This window comes from Salvelinus alpinus, chromosome 8, assembly GCF_045679555.1.
Source record: "Salvelinus alpinus chromosome 8, SLU_Salpinus.1, whole genome shotgun sequence".
NCBI lineage: Eukaryota > Metazoa > Chordata > Actinopteri > Salmoniformes > Salmonidae > Salvelinus > Salvelinus alpinus.
The window spans coordinates 48,618,423-48,642,296 of record NC_092093.1 but is presented as its reverse complement, the minus strand read 5'-3'; the positions used below and the strand labels follow the sequence as shown (position 1 = coordinate 48,642,296).

Sequence of the window (23,874 nt, the reverse complement as noted above, 5' to 3'; positions counted from 1 at the left end):
TTGTATAGATAGATAACTAGCAGCTAAGCAGGTTTAGCTTCAGTGTATTCAACATGTTCTATAGGAGCTAACGTAAGGGAAAATAAATAAACATAATTATGGGTTGTATTTACAATGACATTGGTTGGAGAGGAGAAGAGAAGGAGGAAAGAGAAGGAGAGGATAAGAGAAGGAGGGAAGAGAAGGAGAGGATAAGAGAAGGAGGGAAGAGAAGGAGGGGGAAGAGAAGGAGAGGAGAAGAGGAGGAGAGGGGGAAAGGAGAGGGAATAGAAGGAGAGGGAAGAGAAGGAGAGGAGAAGAGGAGGAGGAGAGGGGGAAAGGAGAGGGAAGAGAAGGAGAGGAGAAGAGGAGGAGAGGGAAGAGGAGGAGAGGGAAGAGGAGGAATATAGCCTTAAATATACCCTTCCTAAAGGGAGTGTATTATTCTGCCTACTCACTAGTGTCTATCTGACAGCAGTTTGAACCCCAGAGTGCAATTCATCATCATACAATCATAGATATCCCCATAGCAAAACACACACACACGTGGGAGCATTTTGACGACAGCACTAGTGTTGGGATCCATGTCTTGGCTAAACAACAGATTATCTGGGAGATGGTACATAATAGAACTGTTGGAGGTGAAGTGTGTGTGTGTGTGTGTGTGTGTGTGTGTGTGTGTGTGTGTGTGTGTGTGTGTGTGTGTGTGTGTGTGTGTGTGTGTGTGTGTGTGTGTGTGTGTGTGTGTGTGTGTGTACGAGCGTGTGTTTCTAATCATTGTAAGCCATGGATTCTCCGCTCTAACTCGCCTGACGACAACAACCACACAACAGATGTCTTTCAGATGCAACTAAACTAGACTTTATTGAACCCAGATAAACTGTTGTGTTAATCCTGCCGTTAACTTTTTGACAGGTTGTTAAGATAGTCCATTAACCAGGCCTTAACCTGACCTTAATAACTCACTGTTCTCAAAAGCTACTTTTTTATTTTATTTGACCTTTATTTAACTAGGCAAGTCAGTTAAGAAAAAGTTCTTATTTACATTGACGGCCTATGAACAGTGGGTTAACTGCCTTTTTCAGGGGCAGAACGACAGATTTTTACCTTGTCAGCTCAGTGATTCGATCTTGCAACCTTTCGATCTTGCAACCTTTCAGTTACAAGTCCAACGCTCTAACCACTAGGCTACCTGCTGGTTACTAGTACAACGCTCTAACCACTAGGCTACCTGCTGGTTACTAGTCCAACACTCTAACCACTAGGCTACCTGCTGGTTACTAGTCCAACACTCTAACCACTAGGCTACGCTGCTGGTTACTAGTCCAACACTCTAAACACTAGGCTACGCTGCTGGTTACTAGTCCAACACTCTAACCACTAGGCTACCTGCTGGTTACTAGTCCAACACTCTAACCACTAGGCTACCTGCTGGTTACTAGTCCAACGCTCTAACCACTAGGCTACCTGCTGGTTACTAGTCCAACGCTCTAACCACTAGGCTACCTGCTGGTTACTAGTCCAACACTCTAACCACTAGGCTACCTGCTGGTTACTAGTCCAACACTCTAACCACTAGGCTACGCTGCTGGTTACTAGTCCAACACTCTAACCACTAGGCTACCTGCTGGTTACTAGTCCAACACTCTAACCACTAGGCTACCCGCCGCACCTCTCCGTTCGTCACGGCTGCTGGTACATTTATAAGGTTCTGTATGATGACACGTCTGCCCAGGCTGGCATGCACTTCATCAGGTCGTACCAATAGAGAGTCAATGTGCAGGGGAACAAGGTAATTGAGGTAGATATCTACATAGGTAGGATAAAGTGATGAGTCCAAAGAATTAGTGCAAAAAGAGTCAATACATATAGGTAAATAGTTAACCAATAGCTACGCAGACTATTTAGCAGTCTTATAGCTTGGGGGTAGAAGATGTTCTGGGTTCTGCTGGTTCCAGACTCGGTGCAGCCCCAGGAGAATGATTACTGTCAGCTGTGAGGAAAGACTAGAGGTATAGAAGAGTCTCCCAGGAGAATGATTTCTGAATTTACCAGACATCCTGCTATGGACTCACTGACCCAGTGTTATAGTACTGGTACGGAGGGAGGATGGACGGAGGGCGGGAGGGAGAAGGGGGGATGGACGGAGGGAGGGAGGGAGGGAGAAGGGGGGATGGACGGAGGGAGGGAGGGAGAAGGGGGGATGGACAGAGGGAGGGAGGGAGAAGGGTGGGATGGACGGATGGAGGGAGGGAGAAGGGGGGATGGACGGAGGGAGGGAGGGAGAAGGGGGGATGGACGGAGGGAGGGAGGGAGAAGGGTGGGATGGACGGATGGAGGGAGGGAGAAGGGGGGGTGGACAGAGGGAGGGAGGGAGAAGGGGGGGATGGACAGAGGGAGGGAGGGAGGCAGGGAGGGAGGGAGGGAGAAGGGGGGGATGGACGGAGGGAGGGAGGGAGAAGGGGGGGATGGACGGAGGGAGGGAGGGAGGGAGGGAGGGAGGGAGGGAGAAGGGGGGGATGGACAGAGGGAGGGAGGGAGAAGGGGGGGATGGACAGATGGAGGGAGGGAGAAGGGGGGGATGGATGGATGGAGGGACTGGAGAAGGGGGGGATGGATGGATGGAGGGACTGGAGAAGGGGGGATGGACGGAGGGAGGGAGGGAGAAGGGGGGATGGAGGGAGGGAGAAGGGGGGATGGACGGAGGGAGGGAGAAGGGGGGGTGGACGGAGAGAGGGGGGGGGTGGACGGAGAAAGGGGGGGTGGACAGAGGGAGAGATGGATGAGGGAGGGAGAGGTTAAATTGCAGAGAGGGGTGAGAGAGAGAGAGAGGGTTGGATGGATGGAGGGAGGGGGAAGAGGGAGGATGTGATCAAGAGGGATGTAGTGAGAGAAGGGAGTGAGGGAGGGATAGGGATGTAGTGAGGGAGGGAGAGGGATGTAGTAAGAGAAGGGAGTGAGGGAGGTAGAGATGAGGAGGGAGTGACACCAAATGTTGGCTGGATTCCAGTGAAGTTCCCCCACACAGATTCTAAAGAGTCCCAATCATTCCTCCAACGTAGAATCCTGCAGAATCCCTCTAGAGATGTTTCAGCACAGCTATTGGACAGGAACCTCAGAAAGTTGGCCTGACCACAAGCCTTCCAGGCAGCTCCGGGGTGGGGGGGGGGGGGGGGGGGGTGCATCTTATCATTCTAACTCAAATAAAGCAAAGTGAAACACTGACATAATTCAACAAGGCTGGTTTTGTTTTCTCCAGAAACAGTGATCATAAATGTTACGGAGGGAGGATGGACGGAGGGCGGGAGGGAGAAGGCTGGTTTTGTTTTCTCCAGAAACAGTGATCATAAATGTTACGGAGGGAGGATGGACGGAGGGCGGGAGGGAGAAGGCTGGTTTTGTTTTCTCCAGAAACAGTGATCATAAATGTTACGGAGGGAGGATGGACGGAGGGCGGGAGGGAGAAGGCTGGTTTTGTTTTCTCCAGAAACAGTGATCATAAATGTTTCTGAACTGGGGGTCATGGATCTGTACTCAGACACCTGGACAGTGGATTAAACCGTTTACGATTCCAGCATGTTCAAACATTAATAATGTCTTACTCACTTTGGTGTTGGCGTTTCCATGGACGACCACTGGCAGTGTGTCGTACACGGTGTTTCTGACTCGTACTCTCTCCGTTCCAAACTTCAGAAGAACTTCGTCTTTATGGAGAGACAGAAGAACAGGGTGTATTATGCTGGCTACTGGGGCAGGGCCTTACCGTATCTAAACATAATCCCAACCCTTTATTTATCTGGCTGTCACAAGGCTGGCTGTCACAAGGCTCTGTCTGGATTCTGTCTGGCTCTTTGGCTCTTTGGCGAAATAAACAGTCACAGGCAAAAACAGAACTCAGTAGCTGTCTATTAAATGTAGTCTCTCTCTGTGAATAAGGTCGTGAAAATGATAAAAGTTGTTTTTACAGATTGGTACAATTCCAAAATCTATAAATAGTTTTCCTGAGTTTTATTTTCATCAGCTGGAGATAAGACACCGAGACTCTGGGAAGCGGTTTAGGGGATAGAGGGGTAAAACGAGCCAAAGTGGTAGTTGAGCCACCCATTGTTTAAAGGAAACCACACACAACATGTATAATTTGACCAAATATTTAGGAAGAGGTCATCGTTTCATGAAGTCTGTGAAGGAGAAAACCACATGGAAAAAGTTGTAAGCTAAAAAAAAAAAAAAAGATTTTCACCAAGCCAAATTCGGAAAGTATTCAGACCCCTTGACTTAATACGCATTTTGTTGTTACCTCCTTATTCTAAAATGGATTAAATAGTTTTTCCCCCTCATCAATCTACACACAATACCCCATAATGACATCACAATACCCCAAAATGACAAAGCAAAAAACGTTTTTATAAATTTTTGCAATTTTATAAAAATAAAAAAAATACACCTTTGGCAGCGATTACAGCCTCGAGTCTTCTTGGGTATGATGCTACAAACTTGGCACACCTGCATTTGGGGAGTTTCTCCCATTCTTCTCTGCAGATCCTCTCAAGCTCTGTCAGGTTGCATGGGGAGCATTGCTGCACAGCTATTTTCAGGTCTCTCCAGAGATGTTCGATCGGGTTCAAGTCCGGGCTCTGGATGGGCCACTCAAGGACATTCAGAGACTTGTCCCGAAGCCATTCCTGCGTTGTCTTGGCTGTGTGCTTAGGGTCATTGTCCTGTTGGAAGGTGAAACTTTGCCCCAGGCTGAGGTCCTTAGCACTTGAAAGCAGGTTTTTATCAAGGATCTCTCTGTACTTCGATCTGTTCATCTTTCACTCAATTCTGACTAGTCTCCAAGTCCCTGCCGCTGAAAAAACATTGCCACAGCATGACTCTGCCACCACCATGATTCACTGTAGGGATGGTGCCTGGTTCCCTCCAGATATGTGATGCTTGGCATTCAGGACAAAGAGTTCATGATCTGAGAGTACTTTTAGGTGCCTTTTGGCAAACTCCAAGCGGGCTGTCATGTGCCTTTTACTGAGGAGTGGCTTCCATCTGGCCACTCTACCATAAAGGCCTGATTGGTGGAGTGCTGCAGGGACGGTTGTCCTTCTGGAATGTTCTCCAATCTCCACAGAGAAACTCTGGATCTCTGCCAGAGTGACATTCGCAGGGCAGCCAGCTCTAGGAAGAGTCTTGGTGGTTCCAAACTTCTTCCATTTAAGAATGATGGAGGCCACTGTGTTCTTGGGGACCTTCAATGGTGCAGAAATGTTTTGGTACCCTTCCCAAGATCTATGGCTCTACACAATCCTGTCTCGGAGCTCTACGGACAATTCTTTCGACCTCATGGCTTGGTTTTTGCTCTGACATGCACTGTCAACGGTGGGACCTTCTATAGACAGGTGTGTGCCTTTCCAAATCATGTCCAATCAATTGAATTTACCACAGGTGGACTCCAATTAAGTTGTAGAAACATCTCAAGGATGATCAATGGAAACAGGAAGCACCTGAGCTCCATTTCGAGTGGCATAGCAAAGGGTCTGAATACTTATGTAAAATAAGGTATTTCTTTTATTTATTATTATTACATTTGAGGGGTAAGTGGAGCCAATGGCCATGGGGTAAATTGAGCCAATGGCCACGGGGTAAGTGGAGCCAATGGCCACGGGGTAAGTTGAGCCAATGACCACGGGGTAAGTGGAGCCAATGGCCATGGGGTAAATTGAGCCAATGGCCACGGGGTAAGTGGAGCCAATGGCCATGGGGTAAGTTGAGCCAATGGCCATGGAGTAAGTTGAACCAATGGCCATGGAGTAAGTGGAGCCAATGGCCACGGGGTAAGTTGAGCCAATGGCCACGGGGTAAGTGGAGCCAATGGCCACGGGGTAAGTTGAGCCAATGGCCACGGGGTAAGTTGAGCCAATGGCCACGGGGTAAGTGGAGCCAATGGCCACGGGGTAAGTGGAGCCAATGGCCACGGGGTAACTTGAGCCCATGGCCACGGGGTAAGTTGAGCCAATGGCCACGGGGTAATTTGAGCCAATGGCCACGGGGTAAATTGAGCCAATGGCCAACATACCCCATACAAATGATGATTACATTCTGTCAGTTTTATGCATGATATGATATGCATGTTGCAATGTGTCACGTATATGAACTCAAGATGGAGCATATGTATTGGTACAGAGCAGACATCATCGTAAGTTGAGCCAACGGCCTTGGGGCAGACATCATCATGCCCCGCGTATACAAACGTAAAACAAGGAGCTTTGTGAAGAGAGGCTGTGACAGAGCAGCAGAGGAACACAAGATCTGATGACATGGAGTCTGAGCTTGATAAACATATCAAAAAATCTCGCAGACCAGTTTCATGAGCTTACTAACGTCAAAAGCAGATAACTTGTCTACGAATTGGCACATCAAAATAACATCCCTGTCCGAGACAACTGGACAAGAAATGGAAGGTTAAGTGATATTGAACAGAGAGATCTACATCAGAATGTAGGCATACATTTAAGATATACAATATAGCACACCCCCATTCCATGAATTAAACTTTATCCTGCCAGCACCATCACAAGACACCATCACCCACTTACCCAGTGATGGCTCAACTTACCCGGTCCCTGTTCTAAACGTACCCCATACCCGGGGTGTGTTGTGCCAAGAAACCAAACTGTTATGTTTAAATGAATTCTGATTATTTCCAGGGATAACACAACATCATGAAATATATGTAGATATCACTGTTAGAAAGAACACCATTTTTCCCTTGACGGAGCGATGCTGAACATAAAACACGGCACAACATACCCCATTCTCCCCTAATAAAGGCTTGCTGTGGTAACTCACCGATTGCTCCGTTTAAATTCTGGAAAATCTGAGACTTGTGGTCCAAACTCATGTTCAAACTCTCCTGAAAAAAAAAGATAAAGAACATTTAAATAAAAAATGACAAGTGAAAACATCAGGTTATTTTAAATCGGTTTGTCTTCTGGGATGTGATGTGTTTTCAGGCATTTTATGAGGACATGTGATGGGATAACAACCCTGGTTAGACTCCCAGTTATCATGACTCTATGATAACTGAGAGTCTAACCCTCTGTAAACAGTACTTACAGCACTTACCCTCTGTAAAGGCTCCCGCTATGTCTATGTCTATATACTGAACACATTCCTTAATATCAGTCCAAGATATCGTATTTCCAGTTCATGCTTCAACAACCAACTTTATCAAGGAGGTTTTAAAAAATTGTTTCTGTGTGACTCAACAGTCCTTGATGTACACTAAGGCATAGTTGGCAGAACAGATTGATGCCTTTCAATGCATGATTAATATAATTCACCAATATATTTCTTGGCAGTCCCTAAAACATATTGCTATCAGGTTGTAAATCATAACTTGTTTTGCTGCCTCAACACATTTGTGATGAAATGGTTCACTTACAATTACTCAATATTTTTATGAACATGGACGACTTTAACTAAGGCTGTAAATGTCAATACAATCAGACTAGCAAGGGGGTGATGATCACACGTCAGTCATAACGTGGCTAACAGGCTAGCACACGTGTCAAACACAAGGCCCCGCGGGCCAAATAGGACACAAGCGAGTTTAAATAAGTCAACAGTTGATGCATCTACTTTAATGAAATTACAGCCTGATGCGCTAGTGTCAGTGAATTCAACATCAGTTGGGCTGTTTCAGTGTGTCCGGTTTACAGCGCGCAGCAGAGGGGATCACTCCTCTTTTCAGTTCGCTGCAGCTAGCGCCTAGAACCAGCTGCAAAAAACACTCAAACTGGACAGTTTTATCTCTCTCTATTCATTCAAATTCTCAATCATGGACACTGTTACTGAAAGTTGTGGCTGCTTCACGTGATGTATTGTTGTCTCTACCTTCTTGCCCTTTGTGCTGTTGTCTGTGCCCAATAATGTTTATACCATGTTGTGTTGCTGCCATGTTGTTGTCATGTTGTGCTGCTACCATGCTGTGTTTTCATGTGTTGCTGCCTTGCTATGTTGTTGTCTTAGGTCTCTCTTTATGTTTTTCTCTTTAATCCCAGACCCCGTTCCCGCAGGAGGCCTTTTGGTAGGCCGTCATTGTAAATATGAATTTGTTCTGAACTGACTTGCCTAGTCCAATAAAGGTTAAATTAATTTAAATACAAAAAGTGTAAAGACGCATGCCACAGTCTTGCTAGGCTACGAAAATGCAAAATGACCTCCAGCAGTCCACAAATGTGCATGTGTCAGCATATGGTCTCACAAGGGGTCTGAGGATCTCATCTCGGTACCTAATGGCAGTCAGGCTACCTCTGGCGAGCACATGGAGGGCTGTGCGGCCCCACAAAGAAATGCCACCCCACACCATGACTGACCCACCGCCAAACCGGTCATGCTGGAGGATGTTGCAGGCAGCAGAACGTTCTCCACGGCGTCTCCAGACTCTGTCACGTCTGTCACATGTGCTCATGTGCTCAGTGTGAACCTGCTTTCATCTGTGAAGAGCACAGGGCGCCAATGGCGAATTTGCCAATCTTGGTGTTCTCTGGCAAATGCCAAACGTCCTGCACGGTGTTGGGCTGTAAGCACAACCCCCACCTGTGGACGTCGGGCCCTCATACCACCCTCATGGAGTCTGTTTCTGACCGTTTGAGCAGACACATGCACATTTGTGGCCTGCTGGAGGTCATTTTGCAGGGCTCTGCCAGTGCTCCTCCTTGCACAAAGGCGGAGGTAGCGGTCCTGCTGCTGGGTTGTTGCCCTCCTACGGCCTCCTCCACGTCTCCTGATGTACTGGCCTGTCTCCTGGTAGCGCCTCCATGCTCTGGACACTACGCTGACAGACACAGCAAACCTTCTTGCCACAGCTCGCATTGATGTTCCATCTTGGATGAGCTGCACTACCTGAGCCACTTGTGTGGGTTGTAGACTCCGTCTCATGCTACCACTAGAGTGAAAGCACCGCCAGCATTCAAAAGTGACCAAAACATCAGCCAGGAAGCATAGGAACTGAGAAGTGGTCTGTGGTCACCACCTGCAGAACCACTCCTTTATTGGGGGTGTCTTGCTAATTGCCTATAATTTCCACCTTTTGTCTATTCCATTTCCACAACAGCATGTGAAATTTATTGTCAATCAGTGTTGCTTCCTAAGTGGACAGTTTGATTTCACAGAAGTGTGATTGACTTGGAGTTACATTGTGTTGTTTAAGTGTTCCCTTTATTTTTTTGAGCAGTGTATATATACAGTTGAAGTCGGAAGTTTACATACACCTAGGTTGGAGTCATTAAAACTAATTTTTCAACCACTCCACACATTTCTTGTTAACAAACTATAGTTTTGGCAAGTCGGTTAGGACATCTACTTTGTGCATGACACAAGTAATTTTTCCAACAATTGTTTACAGACAGATTATTTCACTTATAATTCACTGTATCACAAATACAGTGGGTCAGAAGTTTACATACACGAAGTTGATTGTGTCTTTAAACAGCTTGGAAAATACCAGAAAATGATGTCATGACTTTAGAAGGTTCTGATAGGCTAATTTACATAATTTTAGTCAATTGGAGGTGTACCTGTGGATGTATTTCAAGGCCTACCTTAAAACTCAGTGCCTCTTTGCTTGACATCATGGGAAAATCAAAAGAAATCAGCCAAGACCTCAGAAAAGAAATTGTAGACCTCCACAAATCTGGTTCATCCTTGGGAGCAATTTCCATATGCCTGAAGGTACCACATTCATCTGTACAAACAATAGTACACAAGTATAAACACCATGGGACCACGCAGCCGTCATACCGCTCAGGAAGGAGACGTGTTCTGTCTCCTAGAGATGAACGTACTTTGGTGCGAAAAGTGCAAATCAATCCCAGAACAACAGCAAAGGACCATGTGAAGATGCTGGAGGAAACAGGTACAAAAGTATCTATATCCACAGTAAAACGAGTCCTATATCGACATAGCCTGAAAGGCCGCTCAGCAAGGAAGAAGCTACTACTCCAAAACCGCCATAAAAAAAGCCAGACTACGGTTTGCAACTGCACATGGGGACAAAGATCGTACAAAAATAGAATCTTTGGCTATAATGACCATTGTTGTGTTTGAAGGAAAAAGGGGAGGCTTGCAAGCCGAAGAACACCATCTCAACCGTGAAGCATGGGGGTGGCAGCATCATGTTGTGGGGGTGCTTTGCTGCAGGAGGGACTGGTGCACTTCACAAAATAGATGGCATCATGAGGCAGGAAATTATGTGGATATATTGAAGCAACATCTCAAGACATCAGTCAGGAAGTTAAAGCTTGGTCACAAATGGGTCTTCCAAATGGACAATGACCCCAAGCATACTTCCAAAGTTGTGGCAAAATGGCTTAAGGACAACAAAGTCAAGGTATTGGAGTGGCCATCACAAGGCCCTGACCTCAATCCTATAGAAAATGTGTGGACAGAACTGAAAAAGCGTGTGCGAGCAAGGAGGCCTACAAACCTGACTCAGTTACACAAGCTCTGTCAGGAGGAATGGGCCAAAATTCACCCAACTTTATTATGGGAAGCTTGTGGAATGCTACCCGAAACGTTTGACCCAAGTTAAACAATTTACAGGCAATGCTACCAAATACTAACAGAGTGTATGTAAACTTCTGACCCACTGGGAATGTGATGAAAGAAATAAAAGCTGAAATAAATCATTCTCTCTACTATTATTCTGTTATTTCACATTCTTAAAATAAAGTGGTGATCCTAACTGACCTAAGACAGGGACTTTTTACTAGGATTAAATGTCAGGAATTGTGAAAAACTGAGTTTAAATGTATTTGGCTAAGGCGTATGTAAACTTCCGACTTCAACTGTACATTGTTTGAAGTACAATTGACCAACATAGGGTAGCTACCATAGTAGCTGGAAAACCTTGGTAGAGCATGGGTGGAATAGGCATTGTGGTGCTCATGTGAATTTCCATTCTCTTCAGACTAGTTTAAACATAGTTTTGTTGTTTTCCATGGTTTTAAAACCCGGAAGGTGATTTTCATGAAAGGTGCAAACAGAGGTCCGTTTTTAATAATGCCTGGTAGGCTACTTAGATATCATAGCGGAGCTGTGATTAATATGAGCAGCTGAAAATAAATATAACAGGACTTATTTCCCTCCACACATCAACCACTGTTTGAGAGGCTCCCATTGCCAGACAGGTGATTTTCTGTCCAAACTCTGTATGCCATGGGCTCTTCAACCTTGTTCCTGCAGCTAACCAGTGGGAAACCAAGTCAATTACGTTCAGGAACATTGATAGTAACATCTTTTAATAACAAAACATATTTCACTAAACTGTTGACAGCCCCTCTGAGTGCTCGAGAACGGAATAAAGGAGAGAGAGTACAAGTACAATTACAAATTCACTATAATTGTTAGCTAACAGTACGCCACCCTGCACAATCAATGAACCAAAAGCATGGCCTGGGGCTATACGTCCTCCCCCAGACTCATTGATAGACATCGTGGCGCGTAGCATAAGGTAACCAGTCCATCCAGTATGCATAATGATATATCCATAGTCAAAGGTGATTACTCAAATTAAATCAGTTTAGTTGTATGTTTCTCTGCCGTGCGTAATATGCAGTAGGCTATGTATTGTATAACGGCACAAGCATAATTTTAATTCAGTTCAGTTCAGTTCAGTTATTTTTGGCTTGGGCTCATAAGCCTTCGCTCCAACATGCATATGGGTGTTGTGAATGAATCGTCGCCTTTGAAAGCGCTGTCCGTTTCGTTGTGTTTGGCTTTGAAACAACATTAAAACAACCGTGTTCTCCACTCTGTTTCAACCTGTTGTTAAACTTCTTACTTCAAATTGTTCATCACAGTGAAGTGAGTTTTAAAGGCACGATACTGCTTTGATGAAAGGTGTTTGATGTGATTTTGGACTGCATTTGCATTGATGTCAGAGTGGTTAGAGGAACAATAGAGCCCTGAGTACCAGGCCATAAGGACCTGATGAAGGGACAATAGAGCCCTGAGTACCAGGCCATTAGGACCTGATGGAGGGACAATAGAGCCCTGAGTACCAGGCCATTAGGACCTGATGGAGGGACAATAGAGCCCTGAGTACCAGGCCATAAGGACCTGATGAAGGGACAATAGAGCCCTGAGTACCAGGCCATTAGGACCTGATGGAGGGACAATAGAGCCCTGAGTACCAGGCCATTAGGACCTGATGGAGGGACAATAGAGCCCTGAGTACCAGGCCATTAGGACCTGATGGATGGACAATAGAGCTCTGAGTACCAGGCCAATAGGACCTGATGGAAGGACAATAGAGCCCTGAGTACCAGGCCAATAGGACCTGATGGAGGGACAATAGAGCCCTGAGAACCAGGCCATTAGGACCTGATGGAGGGACAATAGAGCCCTGAGTACCAGGCCAATAGGACCTGATGAAGGGACAATAGAGCCCTGAGTACCAGGCCATTAGGACCTGATGGAGGGACAATAGAGCCCTGAGTACCAGGCCATTAGGACCTGATGGAGGGACAATAGAGCCCTGAATACCAGGCCATTAGGACCTGATGGAGGGACAATAGAGCCCTGAGTACCAGGCCATTAGGACCTGATGAAGTAGAGCCCTGAGTACCAGGCTATTAGGACCTGATGGAGGGACAATAGAGCCCTAAGTACCAGGTCATAAGGACCTGATGGAGGAACAATATAGTCCTGAGTACCAGGCCATTAGGACCTGATGAAGTAGAGCCCTGAGTACCAGGCTATTAGGACCTGATGGAGGGACAATAGAGCCCTGAGTACCAGTCCATTAGAGACCTGATGGAGGAACAATAGAGCCCTGAGTACCAGGCCATTAGAGACCTGATGGAGGAACAATAGAGCCCTGAGTACCAGGCCATTAGAGACCTGATGGAGGAACAATATAGTCCTGAGTACCAGGCCATTAAGAGCTGATGGAGGGACAATAGAGCCCTGAGTACCAGGCCATTAGTACCTGATGGAGGGACAATAGAGCTCTGAGTACCAGGCCAATAGGACCTGATGGAGGGACAATAGAGCCCTGAGTACCAGACCATTAGGTCCTGATGGAAGGACAATAGATCCCTGAGTACCAGGCCATTAGGACCTGATGGAGGGACAATAGAGCCCTGAGTACCAGGCCATTAGGACCTGATGGAGGGACAATAGAGCTCTGAGTACCAGGCCAATAGGACCTGATGGAGGGACAATAGAGCCCTGAGTACCAGGCCATTAGGACCTGATGGAGGGACAATAGAGCTCTTCTCCAGACCATTTCCGGAGACCTTCTCCCTTACCTCACCTCGCTCATCAACTCATCCTTGACCGCTGGCTACGTCCCTTCCGTCTTCAAGAGAGCGAGAGTTGCACCCCTTCTGAAAAAACCTACACTCGATCCCTCCGATGTCAACAACTACAGACCAGTATCCCTTCTTTCTTTTCTCTCCAAAACTCTTGAACGTGCCGTCCTTGGCCAGCTCTCCTGCTATCTCTCTCAGAATGACCTTCTTGATCCAAATCAGTCAGGTTTCAAGACTAGTCATTCAACTGAGACTGCTCTTCTCTGTGTCACGGAGGCGCTCCGTACTGCTAAAGCTAACTCTCTCTCCTCTGCTCTCATCCTTCTAGACCTATCGGCTGCCTTTGATACTGTGAACCATCAGATCCTCCTCTCCACCCTCTCCGAGCTGGGCATCTCCGGCGCGGCCCACGCTTGGATTGCGTCCTACCTGACAGGTCGCTCCTACCAGGTGGCGTGGCGAGAATCTGTCTCCGCACCACGTGCTCTCACCACTGGTGTCCCCCAGGGCTCTGTTCTAGGCCCTCTCCTATTCTCGCTATACACCAAGTCACTTGGCTCTGTCATATCCTCACATGGTCTCTCCTATCATTACTATGCAGACGACACACAATTAATCTTCTCCTTTCCCCCCTCTGATAACCAGGTGGTGAATCGCATCTCTGCATGTCTGGCAGACATATCAGTGTGGATGACGGATCACCACCTCAAGCTGAACCTCGGCAAGACGGAGCTGCTCTTCCTCCCGGGGAAGGACTGCCCGTTCCATGATCTCGCCATCACGGTTGACAACTCCATTGTGTCCTCCTCCCAGAGTGCTAAGAACCTTGGCGTGATCCTGGACAACACCCTGTCGTTCTCAACTAACATCAAGGCGGTGACCCGTTCCTGTAGGTTCATGCTCTACAACATTCGCAGAGTACGACCCTGCCTCACGCAGGAAGCGGCGCAGGTCCTAATCCAGGCACTTGTCATCTCCCGTCTGGATTACTGCAACTCGCTGTTGGCTGGGCTCCCTGCCTGTGCCATTAAACCCCTACAACTCATCCAGAACGCCGCAGCCCGTCTGGTGTTCAACTTTCCCAAGTTCTCTCACGTCACCCCGCTCCTCCGCTCTCTCCACTGGCTTCCAGTTGAAGCTCGCATCCGCTACAAGACCATGGTGCTTGCCTACGGAGCTGTGAGGGGAACGGCACCTCCGTACCTTCAGGCTCTGATCAGGCCCTACACCCAAACAAGGGCACTGCGTTCATCCACCTCTGGCCTGCTCGCCTCCCTACCTCTGAGGAAGTACAGTTCCCGCTCAGCCCAGTCAAAACTGTTCGCTGCTCTGGCACCCCAATGGTGGAACAAACTCCCTCACGACGCCAGGTCAGCGGAGTCAATCACCACCTTCCGGAGACACCTGAAACCCCACCTCTTTAAGGAATACCTAGGATAGGATAAAGTAATCCTTCTAACCCCCCCCCCCTTAAAAGAGTTAGATGCACTATTGTAAAGTGGTTGTTCCACTGGATATCATAAGGTGAATGCACCAATTTGTAAGTCGCTCTGGATAAGAGCGTCTGCTAAATGACTTAAATGTAAATGTTAAATGAGTACCAGACCATTAGGTCCTGATGGAAGGACAATAGAGCCCTGAGTACCAGGCCATTAGGACCTGATGGAGGGACAGTAGAGCCCTGAGTACCAGACCATTAGGACCTGATGGAGGGACAGTAGAGCCCTGAGAACCAGACCATTCGGACCTGATGGAGGGACAATAGAGCCCTGAGTACCAGACCATTAGGACCTGATGGAGGGACAGTAGAGCCCTGAGTACCAGACCATTAGGACCTGATGGAGGGACAATAGAGCCCTGAGTACCAGACCATTAGGACCTGATGGAGGGACAGTAGAGCCCTGAGTACCAGACCATTCGGACCTGATGGAGGGACAATAGAGCCCTGAGTACCAGACCATTAGGACCTGATGGAGGGACAGTAGAGCCCAGGTGGTCATTAGCGAGTTGGGTACTACCAACACATGTCCAGAATGCATAAAAGGAGATTAAACATGACCTCAACGGTAACGTGTAATTTTACTGCGGTCATGACTCATGACTTCTGGCATGGCGGTAATACAACCGTAGGAACCGCAACAATGTATATACTGAAGCACATTCTTGAGCATTTACCCTATAGAAAAGTCCCAAGTATAATAGAAAAAAATAGTTTTAGCATATGAATTACAGTACCGTGAGTGAAAACAGTTTAGTTTACGACCCCCAGCGTTGCTAGAGCCATCACTCACCCTCTGCTGAGGGTCCAGGTATATTTTGGTGTAGAACAGTTGGTCGTCATCGTTCTCGTGAAGGTTCCACTGCTCTACGATCTTGTTCACATACGGGGCGTAGCCGATGATGCCTAGGGGTTCAAAACAGAGTTCAAACCAGATTGAGTTAAAACATTGGGTCCTATAAAACAAAGTATGGGGTGATTGTGTTGTAGTATGGGGTGTACTGTGGGTGATTGTGTTGTAGTATGGGGTGTACTGTGGGTGATTATGTTGTAGTATGGGGTGTACTGTGGGTGATTATGTTGTAGTATGGGGTGTACTGTGGGTGATTATGTTGTAGTATGGGGTGTACTGTGGGTGATTGTGTTGTAGTATGGGGTGTACTGTGGGTGATTATGTTGTAGTATGGGGTGTACTGTGGGTGATTATGTTGTAGTATGGGGTGTACTGTGGGTGATTATGTTGTAGTATGGGGTGAACTGTGGGTGATTATGTTGTAGTATGGGGTGTACTGTGGGTGATTATGTTGTAGTATGGGGTGTACTGTGGGTGATTATGTTGTAGTATGGGGTGTACTGTGGGTGATTATGTTGTAGTATGGGATGAACTGCGGGTGATTATGTTGTAGTATGGGGTGTACTGTGGGTGATTATGTTGTAGTATGGGATGAACTGCGGGTGATTATGTTGTAGTATGGGGTGTACTGTGGGTGATTATGTTGTAGTATGGGGTGTACTGTGGGTGATTATGTTGTAGTATGGGGTGAACTGTGGGTGATTATGTTGTAGTATGGGATGAACTGCGGGTGATTATGTTGTAGTATGGGGTGTACTGTGGGTGATTATGTTGTAGTATGGGGTGAACTGTGGGTGATTATGTTGTAGTATGGGGTGAACTGTGGGTGATTATGTTGTAGTATGGGGTGTACTGTGGGTGATTATGTTGTAGTATGGGATGAACTGCGGGTGATTATGTTGTAGTATGGGGTGTACTGTGGGTGATTATGTTGTAGTATGGGGTGAACTGTGGGTGATTATGTTGTAGTATGGGGTGAACTGTGGGTGATTATGTTGTAGTATGGGGTGAACTGTGGGTGATTATGTTGTAGTATGGGGTGAACTGCGGGTGATTATGTTGTAGTATGGGGTGTACTGTGGGTGATTATGTTGTAGTATGGGGTGTACTGTGGGTGATTATGTTGTAGTATGGGGTGTACTGTGGGTGATTATGTTGTAGTATGGGGTGTACTGTGGGTGATTATGTTGTAGTATGGGGTGTACTGTGGGTGATTATGTTGTAGTATGGGGTGAACTGTGGGTGATTATGTTGTAGTATGGGGTGAACTGCGGGTGATTATGTTGTAGTATGGGGTGTACTGTGGGTGATTATGTTGTAGTATGGGGTGTACTGTGGGTGATTATGTTGTAGTATGGGGTGTACTGTGGGTGATTATGTTGTAGTATGGGGTGTACTGTGGGTGATTATGTTGTAGTATGGGGTGTACTGTGGGTGATTATGTTGTTGTATGGGGTGATTGTGCTGTAGTATGGGGGGATTGTGCTGTAGTATGGGGTGAACTGCGGGTGATTATGCTGTAGTATGGGATGAACTGCGGGTGATTATGCTGTAGTATGGGGTGAACTGCGGGTGATTATGCTGTAGTATGGGGTGAACTGCGGGTGATTATGCTGTAGTATGGGATGAACTGCGGGTGATTATGCTGTAGTATGTGGTGAACGGCGGGTGATTATGCTGTAGTATGGGGTGAACGGCGGGTGATTGTGCTGTAGTATGGGATGAACTGCGGGTGATTATGCTGTAGTATGGGGTGAACGGCGGGTGATTATGCTGTAGTATGGGGTGAACTGCGGGTGATTATGCTGCAGTATGGGGTGAACTGCGGGTGATTATGCTGTTGTATGGGGGGATTGTGGGTGATTATGCTGTAGTAAGGGGGGATTGTGGGTGATTATGCTGTAGTAAGGGGGGATTGTGGGTGATCATGCTGTAGTATGGGGGGATTGTGGTTGATCATGCTGTAGTAAGGGGGGATTGTGGGTGATCATGCTGTAGTATGGGGGGATTGTGGGTGATTATGCTGTAGTATGGGGGGATTGTGGTTGATCATGCTGTAGTATGGGGGGATTGTGGGGGATTATGCTGTAGTAAGGGGGGATTGTGGGTGATTGTGCTGTAGTATGGTGGGATTGTGGGTGATTGTTCTGTAGTATGGGGGGATTGTGGGTGATTATGCTGTAGTGAGGGGGGATTGTGGGTGATCATGCTGTAGTATGGGGGGATTGTGGGTGATTGTGCTGTAGTATGGGGGGATTGTGGGTGATTATGCTGTAGTAAGGGGGGATTGTGGGTGATCATGCTGTAGTATACATTGAGTATACAGGTTTCGTCATGGACTGTCGAAAGCGTTTCACAAGGATGCTGGTCCATGTTGACTCCAATGCTTCCCACTGTTGTGACAAGTTGGCTGAATGGTCCACCACCCAAGGGACATTCTTAATACACTTGGGAAATTGTTGTACGTGAGAAACTCAACAGTTCTGGACACCGGTGTGCCTGGCACCTACTACCATTCCCGTTAAAAGGCACATAAATATTTAGTCTTGCCCATTCACCCTCAATGACACACCTACATAATCAATGTCTCAAGGCTTAAAAATCATTCTTTAACCCGTCTCCTCCCCTTCATCTACACTGATTGAAGTGGATTTAACAAGTGACACCAATAAGTGATCATAGCTTTCACCTGGATTCACCTGGTCAGTCTGTCATGGAAAGAGCAGGTGTTCTTAATGTTTTGTACACTCAGTGGTCGTCATGGTGTAACGGTATTCGTCGTCTGAAGAAGAGGAATCATCGGACCAAAGCGCAGCGTGGTAAGCGTTCATGCTTGTTTTATTAAAACTGAACACTATAACAAAAATAAACAAGAGAATAACCGAAACAGTCCTGCAAGGTGAAAACACTAAACAGAAATTAACTACCCACAAAAACAATGTGGGAAAAAGAGCTACCTAAGTATGGTTTCCAATCAGAGACAACAATAGACAGCTGTCCCTGATTGAGAACCATACCCGGCCAAAACAAAGAAATACAAAAACATAGAAAAAAGAACATAGAATGCCCACCACAAATCACACCCTGACCAAACCCAAAATAGAGACATAAAAAGCTCTCTACGGACAGGGCGTGACACATGGTTATATCTTCTCGTGTAACCGTGACGACCTCTGGTCCTTTACTTCAAGATCTCTTTCTCAAGCGTATTGACCACAGCTGTAAAATGTCGTTGGGTCGGGAATCGATCATTAAACTACCCTCACCGAAGAACAGATGTTACACCCACAGAGAATGGCTTGCCTCGCAGATGAAACGCTGCCCGGAGACGGACGGGACAAAATACTTACAGTAGAAGTCACATACTGTATAACTGCAATAAAATGCAAATTAATTACTTAAAAATCATACAATGTGATTTTCTGGATTTTTGTTTTAGATTCCGTCTCTCACAGTTGAAGTGTACCTATGATAAAAAATTACAGACCTCTACATGCTTTGTAAGTAGGAAAACCTGCAAAATCAGCAGTGTATCAAATACTTGTTCTCCCCACTGTATATATATATATATATATATAGATGAAGACTGGTGATGTCATACAGTGTGGTTTAATGCGGATATAGCTTTAGCTTCAAACTGTGTGCTAAAGAGATTGATGAAAGCAATACAGTACGGCATCTGATAATGGAGAGCTTTACCAATCCTCGATAGCAGCATCTTTTTGGGGGGGGGGGGGGGGAGTCTATGACTCCACAACCACTACCATGACACCTACACATCACTGTTGCACCTATTACAGTGTTAGATCAGGACCAAACATAGTATTTACAGGAATCGCCATTCCTAGCAGACTTTGTGTGACCCTTTTAACCTTTAACCAGTTAGCCTACTGTCAATGTGGTGTCTCGTCCATCAATTATAAAGATGATGCATTTATTTTTATCCAGAATCTGTCATGTAGCAAGACAACGATCCAAAACACACAATCAAGTATACATGAAAATGGGCATAAAGCAAAAAATTTGACGTTTTGGAATGGCATAGTCCAGACCAAAACGCCAGTAGAGATGTGGCAGGACTTGAAACGAGCAGTTCATGCTTGAAAACCCACAAATGTTGCCGAGTTAAAGCAATTCTGCATGGAAGAATGGGCCAAAATTCCTCCACAGAGATGTGAGAGACTGATCAACAAAATATGCCAAAGTAGAGTACATTTGAAAGGGTCAAATACTTTTTCACAGCATTCCACATATCATTCAGAAGTAAAAGGTTTTATCCAAAAGCATGCACACTGCACACATTTTTCATATGGGTAGCCACATAAAACCACTTCATCAAATAAGCTATATAAACAAAAGTATGTGGACACCCCTTCAAATGAGTGGATTCGGCTATTTCAGCCACACCCATGTATAAAATCGAGCACGAAGCCATGCAATCTCCATAGACAAACATTGACAGTATAATGGCCTTGTTGAAGAGTTCAGTGATTTTCAAAAGTGGCACCGTCATAGGGATGTCACCTTTCCAACTAGTCAGTTCTTAACATTTCTGGCCTGCTAGAGCTGCCCCCTGGTCAACTGTAAGTGCTGTTATTGTGAAGTGGAAACGTCTAGGAGCAACAACGGCTTAGCTGCTAAGTGGTAGGCCACACAAGCTCACAGAACGGGGCCGCAGAGTGCTGAAGAGAGTAGCACGTAGAAATCATCTGTCCTCGGTTGAAAGACTCACTACCGAGTACTATACTGCCCCTGGAAGCAGCAAGAAATATGCGTGTGGAGCTTCATAAAATGGGCCGAACAGCCACACACAAGCCTAAGAGCACCACGCACAATGCCAAGTGTCGGCTGGAGTGGTGTAAAGCTCGCCTCCGAGATGGTTTGTCGAGATCGGTGTGGAAGAACTTGACTGGCCTGCACAGAGCCCTGACCTCATCCCCATCAAACATCTTTGGGATGAATAGGAACGACGACTACGAGCCAGGCCTAAGTCGCCCAACATCAGTGCCCGACTTCACTAAAGCTCTTGTGAAGCAAGTCCCCGCAGCAATGTTCCAACATCTAGTGGAAAGCCTTCCCAGAAGAGTGGAGGCTATTATAGCAGCAATGTTCCAACATCTAGTGGAAAGCCTTCTCAGAAGAGTGGAGGCTGTTACAGCAGCAATGTTCCAACATCTAGTGGAAAGCCTTCCCAGAAGAGTGGAGGCTGTTGTAGCAGCAATGTTCCAACATCTAGTAGAAAGCCTTCCCAGAAGAGTGGAGGCTGTTATAGCAGCAAAGGGGGGACCAACTCCATATTAATGCCCATGATTTTGGAATGAGATGTTCGACGAGCAGGTTTCCACATACTTTTGGTCATGTAGTGTATAAAGCCACATGACCACATCTACTGGGGAACCAAGTAATGAACTAAAAAACCTGGTGAAAATGATGGTCCTTACTCTAAACACCCCTCTCATGTCCTGACTCAACCTCACCCCTCTCATGTCCTGACTCAACCTCACCCCTCTCATGTCCTGACTCCAACCTCACCCCTCTCTTGTCCTGACCCAACCTCATCCCTCTCTTGTCCTGACTCAACCTGACCCCTCTCTTGTCCTGACTCAACCTCATCCCTCTCCTGTCCTGACTCAACCTGACCCCTCTCCTGTCCTGACTCTAACCTCACCCCTCTCCTGCTCTGACTCTAACCTCACCCCTTTCCAGATCTGACTGACTCTAAATTCACCCCTCTCCTGTCATACACCATTCCCCAAACAAACCAAGGTTTCACCTCTCTGTGACACTCCAGACCAGGTCCAAACAAAATAGAACCGAGACAGACAGCAGGACCTGTCCCTGTTAGTTAGGTCCCTGGGTGATGTGGTCCGGAAGCCTGCCCTCAGAGACACAAACACAACCTGTAATTTGATGCAGAGTACGGCTCACGGGGGACCAAGACAAATACACAAGTCAACTTAAAGACAGCCATGCACCAGGGGAGTGGAGAAGCTGCTATAAACTACAGGCTTTATAGAGGCCAGGCTGAGAGGGGACTACAGGAAAACAACAATAATCAAACGTTCTCTAAATAAAAATAGCAGTAGGATGTTTCCACACCACACAGCGATCATCGTAACACAGTTCTGAATGTACGGGGTAAGTCAGCAGGATTGTCCCCTTGTCGGTCTATGGAGGTGATGAATGAGACGCAGAAGACCTGCAGTTCAACCCGAATCATCAGAATTACCTATTGTCCTCCAGGCAGGAAAGACCTTGGTGACCGTCCCAGTGCCCGTCGTGAATTTTACAGAGAAAACACACTGTCTATAGTTTTTATTCTCTCTACATGAGCACACAGCCTGTGTGTGTTGTCCTTCCTCTATGAACAATCAGTATTGACACAGTATAGCACGTCAAGTGCTATAGTTCAAAGAACTGACCTCATTCTTGATCTGTGAGTTCTCTGAGGTCCTCTAAACTCTGGGCTGTAGGGAAATCACCTACGAGTTATCTGAGGTACTCTAAACTCTGGGTTGTAGGGAAATCACCTACGAGTTATCTGAGGTACTCTAAACTCTGGGTTGTAGGGGAATCACCTACGAGTTATCTGAGGTACTCTAAACTCTGGGTTGTAGGGGAATCACCTACGAGTTATCTGAGGTACTCTAAACTCTGGGTTGTAGGGGAATCACCTACGAGTTATCTGAGGTACTCTAAACTCTGGGTTGTAGGGGAATCACCTACGAGTTATCTGAGGTACTCTAAACTCTGGGTTGTAGAAGCTGTAGAGGAATTCTAAACTCTGGGGGTTAGAGGGGATTCTAATCTCTGGGGGTTAGAGGGAATTCTAAACTCTGGGGGTTAGAGGGAATTCTAAACTCTGAGGGTTAGAGGGCATTCTAAACTCTGAGGGTTAGAGGGAATTCTAAACTCTGAGGGTTAGAGGGAATTCTAAACTCTGGGGGTTAGAGGGAATTCTAAACTCTGAGGGTTAGAGGGGATTCTAAACTCTGAGGGTTAGAGGGAATTCTAAACACTGGGGGTTAGAGGGAATTCTAAACTCTGGGGGGGGGGATTTCTATACTCTGAGGGTTAGAGGGAAATCTAAACTCTGGGGGTTAGAGGGAATTCTAAACTCTGGGGGGTAGAGGAATCACCTATGAATTCACCTAAACTCTGGGCTGTAGAGGAATGACCTTGGAGTTATTTTTGTTATTTTTCTAAATTAAATGGCTCTCTAATTTACACTCTTCCCAGAGAGAGAGAGAGAGAGAGAGAGAGACAGCCACACGTGTACAAGACCTTGACCCTAGCTAGACTTCTTGATCCCTGCATCATGAGTCCAGCATAAACCTGCTAAGCACATAAACAGGTGTAGGATCACCAAAGTATCCAAATCAGTAAACTCCATCTCCCATGATTCCCCAACAGTGTGACAGTGTTCAAACTCCATCTCCCATGATTTCCCAACAGTGTGACAGGGCGCAGTCGAGCGGGTCACTTTTGCCAAGTCGGTGACAAAGTGTGTTCCATTCTGGGGATAAAATAGTCAGACTTGCTTCTACATTTCAACTGCATGTGATTAAAAGGTCATGAAGTTCTGATTGCAGTCGACTGCAAGTTTCCAAATGCATTGTAAATTCATCTCCCATAATGCCCCAGCAGAAAAAGCCATTTTAATTGAAATAAAGAACCGACGTCTCCAATAGAAATCTCTGATCACGGAGCCGATGTCATGGCGAGGTAGTCACCGGAAAGTATTCAGACCCTTTGACTTTTTTCCAGATTTTGTTACGTTACAGCCTTATTCTAAAATGGATTATGTATTTTTTTTTTTCATCAATCTACACACAATACCCCATAATGACAAAATCAAAAACAGGTTTTTAAAGATGTTTGCAAATGTATAAAAAAAAAAAAACGGAAATATCAAATTGACATAAGTATTCAGACCTTGAGTCTTTGTTGAAACACGTTCGGGAGCGATTACAGCCTCGAGTATTCTTGGGTATGACGCTACAAGCTTGGCACACCTTTATTTGTGGAGTTTCTCCCATTCTTCTCTGCAGATCCTCTCAAGCTCTGTCAGGTTGGATGGGGAGCGTTACTGAACAGGTATTTGCAGGTCTCTCCAGAAATGTTCAATCGGGTTCAAGTCCTGCCTCTGGCTCGGCCACTTAAGGACATTCAGAGACTTTTTCCGAAGCCACCTTTGCATTGTCTTGGCTGTGTGCTTAGGGTCATTGACCTTC

General features: G+C 46.3%; 1 protein-coding gene across 2 annotated transcripts in view; it reads right to left on the bottom strand.

The window, feature by feature from the left end:
- Window positions 1-23,874, bottom strand: part of LOC139583238 (procollagen-lysine,2-oxoglutarate 5-dioxygenase 2-like) — a 129,058-nt gene that overhangs the window by 51,409 nt on the left and 53,775 nt on the right. For both annotated transcript variants that reach the window (XM_071414089.1, XM_071414090.1), the window contains exons 5-7: window positions 15,581-15,693; window positions 6,820-6,883; window positions 3,586-3,683 (exon numbers count right to left, since the gene is read on the bottom strand). In XM_071414089.1, coding sequence (XP_071270190.1) covers window positions 3,586-3,683; window positions 6,820-6,883; window positions 15,581-15,693 — 275 coding nt within the window. The remainder of the gene's footprint in view (window positions 1-3,585; window positions 3,684-6,819; window positions 6,884-15,580; window positions 15,694-23,874) is intronic.